This window comes from Myotis davidii, unplaced genomic scaffold, assembly GCF_000327345.1.
Source record: "Myotis davidii unplaced genomic scaffold, ASM32734v1 scaffold743, whole genome shotgun sequence".
Taxonomy (NCBI): Eukaryota; Metazoa; Chordata; class Mammalia; order Chiroptera; family Vespertilionidae; genus Myotis; species Myotis davidii.
The window spans coordinates 1567703-1571317 of record NW_006296221.1 but is presented as its reverse complement, the minus strand read 5'-3'; the positions used below and the strand labels follow the sequence as shown (position 1 = coordinate 1571317).

The following is a 3615-nucleotide window of genomic DNA, read 5'->3' as shown; positions in this document are numbered from 1 at the left end:
TGCTTACCTAAGTTCTTTAGTTTTATCTTCTGTGTCCATTTTATTTGATTAGAGGAACAGTAAAAGAAACAAATTGTATGACACTACCATGATCAAAAACACTGTTAACTGCGCTGTAGTAAGATTGCTTATTCTGAAGTAGGATGATGTCTGATTGGCATCTTATAAAAAATAGGATATTGCGAAGAAAACTAAAGAGCCTGCTAGTCAGAGGAGTTCGCTTGGCCGGTGCCAGTTTGTTGACTCCTAAAAGTGGACGCATCCGTGTATTCTCCTGAGGTTGCAGCTTTCCTGTTTCCTTGTTAAGCCGTCCATTTTCTAGGATCTTAAAATGTTGATGTGGTAAAACCTTTCCTACCCAGCATTATCAGGGATGCAACACAAAACAGCAGCCATCCTATACGTCCGAAGATCACCATTTTAGATGAGAATATTTTTTTAAAATATATTTTATTGATTTTTTACAGAGAGGAAGGGAGAGAGATAGAGAGTCAGAAACATCGATGAGAGAGAAACATCGATCAGCTGCCTCCTGCACATCTCCCACTGGGGATGTGCCTGCAACCCAGGCACATGCCCTTGACCGGAATCGAACCTGGGACCTTTCAGTCCGCAGGCCGATGCTCTATCCACTGAGCCAAACCAGTTTTGGCTATGATGAGAATATTTTTAAAGTGTTTCTTTGCTTTCTGAAAGAGTAATCTGACCAATTTAGCTATTTCTTAGATCAGTGGTTGGCAAACTGCGGCTCGGTTAACGGCGGCTTTCAAGCCACATGCAGCTCTTTGGCCCCTTAAGTGTGGCTCTTCCACAAAATACTGGCTCTTCCACAAAATACCAACTTCTGCACATAGGCTATGAAGTTTTAGTCGCACTGTACATGCTCACCCCCACATGGTATTTTGTGGAAGAGCCACACTCAAGTGGCCAAAGAGCCGCATGTGGCTCGCGAGCCGCGGTTTGCCAACCACGGTCTTAGATCCTTATGGTAATAGCCACATACGTGTATTACCTGAGAAGAACCTGTGGGGAAGGTCCTCTTATCCTCATTTTACTAATGAGGAATCAAGGCTAGAGAAGGCCCAAGCTCATACAAGCTAGTAAGTGATGGAGCTAGGATTCTGCTAACTAGAGCTGGAGTTTGTAACTGGACTTGGATGTTATCTCTGCCACTTGTATCTGGTTGCTGCTTATCCAAATGAGTGAGGGAGGGAGGGAGGCAGGGAGAGCAGGAAGCGGGAGGAATTCTCTGAGGCCCAGAACTTTGCTTATTGCTCTTTGTTTTAACCCTGGGAGTCCATTCTTTTTCAGGGCAACAAATACTGGATGGGGCAAAAGTAGGTTTTCAGTTGTTCGTGTGGAAAATAATACAATAATTAATAAAATAATCCAAGAATAAATTCTGTTTTGCATACTCACAACTGACAAAGCACATCTGACATCAAAATTAGAGGGTTTTTTCCTCATGAGATCAGTTGCGACACCGAGCGTGTGTCCTACAATTTAATCCTGACACCAGCTACGTGAGTTAGCACCGGACGCCGCCGTTTAGAGGCTCAGCCCCACAGGCTGCCCCCACCTCTGACTTCACTCACAAGTGTGGGGACCCCAGGTGATCCACGTTTCTGTCCCACTTGGCGACAAAGTTGCGGGTTCCCAGAACTCCCCTTCTTCAAGTTGATAGTTTGCTAAAATGGTCCACAAAATTCAGAGAAAGACCATGATCACTGGTTTATTATAAAGGAACAGCCGACTAGAAATGATGCACGGGGCGTGGAATTGGCAGGGGGCACGGAGCCCTCTCCCAGTGCACCACCTCCCAGAACCTCAAGGTGCTCACCTCCCCGAGGCCCTCCAAGCTCTGTTGTGGAGGGGTCTTACGGAGTTTTCATTATGCAGCCATGGCTGATGAAGGCATTGACCACTGGTGATTGAACTTATCTCCACCTTCTCTCCCCTTCCCCGATGTTGGGGGTTGGGGCTGAAAGTCCCAAACTTCTGACCAAGGCTTGGCCTTTTTTTGTAATCTGTAAAATGGAGAATATGATGCTTTCTTTGTACAAGAATTGTAAGCAGATATAGCCCTGACTGGTTTGGCTCAGTGGATAGAGTGTTGGCCTGTGGACTGAAGGGTCCCAGGTTCGATTTTGGTCGGGGGCATGTACTTTGGTTGCGGGCACATCCCCAGTAGGAGATGTGCAGGAAGCAGCTGATCGATGTTTCTCTCTCATCGACGTTTCTAGCTTTCTATCCCTCTCCTTTCCTCTCTGTAAAAAACCAATCCTATCTAATAATACACAAAGATTGAAATTGACCGTACCTTCGCTACGCCTCCCATTGGCTAATCAGCGAGATATGCAAATTAATCGCCAACAAAGATGGCTGTTAATTTGCATATGTAGGCGCGAACCGGTGGAGCAAAAACTGAAGGCGGCTCCGGCCAGAGCAGTGAGGGCTATGAAGGCGGCTCCAGCCAGAGCAGTGAGGGCTATGAAGGCGGCTCCGGCCAGAGCAGCGAGGACTGTGAAGGCAGCTCTGGCCGGAGCGGCACCCATTTTCCTCCGGCACCCAGGTCCCAGGCCTATTGCACGAATTTTTTCATGCAACAGGCCTCTAGTAAAATATATTTTTTTAAAAAACAACAGCTATAAAAAGAACCTAGTGTAGTTGGTGTCAGTAAATGCTAAATTAGAAATTACTTTCTACTGAAAAAGTAGCCTTCTTACAAGTAAAGAGCTTATTTTCATTGCACTGGTTTCTTGTCTCCTGTGTCTGTTTTTAGTGTCACAATCTTCCAAAACAGCACCAGACTGCTGTTGTCACACCACTGTGGCTAAGAAGAGAGAAGAATGAACTGTGTTTCATTATATGTCTTATGGTTCCAAAATCTCCCCTTTCTTCTTACAGCCAACAGAAATGCCCTGTTGGATTTCCGTGGGAAAAATAGCATGTGGAGTAACAGGCTGCTCAGACTCAGCTTGTAGTCAGTGTGGTTGTGTCCAGTGGGCGGTCAGCAGGGGTGATGGGAGGCAGGGGCGTTTTTAGTGAGGTGGTGTGAAGGGCTGACGAAGTGTCCAGGGAGAATCCCACCCTCACCTAAGTGGTGTGGGCTAATGACAGATATTTCCTTCTAATCACCTGGTCGACTATAGCTTTGTTTGTTTCTGTTTTTCTTTGAAACCAGAAAGCCCTTTGCTGTTTCCCTATTATCCTCGAAAATCATTGCATTTTGTGAAAAGGCGGATGGAGAACATTATTGATCAATGTTTGCAAAAGCCAGCAGTAAGTTCGAAATGCATGCCTTTGTGTAGGAGCAAGAACATCTGTAGTGTGTGGCTCATTTATGTTAATGATCATAGTTATTAAGGTGAACCATAGAAAATGCGTTTGACTAACAAAGCTGGCAGGTTTATATGGTCCCCCCTGATATTTCCTCTTAGAGTTTCTTACACACATTAAAAACAAAAAGATGAAAGCGTTGGCATCTTTAGTATTTGGTATAAACGCTCTTAGATACGGAGCTGTTGTGTCTCTTGTTTACTACCGAAGGGTGGGTGATTAATGCTATGAGACTACAGGGGTGGTTCTCAGGGGGCTACGTGCTTATCTCCAAGG

At 45.4% G+C, this 3615-nt stretch overlaps 1 protein-coding gene across 3 annotated transcripts in view; it reads left to right on the top strand.

Annotated features, from left to right (window-relative positions):
* The window catches only part of ANAPC4 (anaphase promoting complex subunit 4), a 31864-nt gene that overhangs the window by 23866 nt on the left and 4383 nt on the right, over positions 1 to 3615 (top strand). For all 3 annotated transcript variants that reach the window (XM_015568694.1, XM_006771038.2, XM_015568695.1), the window contains one exon: positions 3185 to 3282. In XM_015568694.1, coding sequence (XP_015424180.1) covers positions 3185 to 3282 — 98 coding nt within the window. The remainder of the gene's footprint in view (positions 1 to 3184; positions 3283 to 3615) is intronic.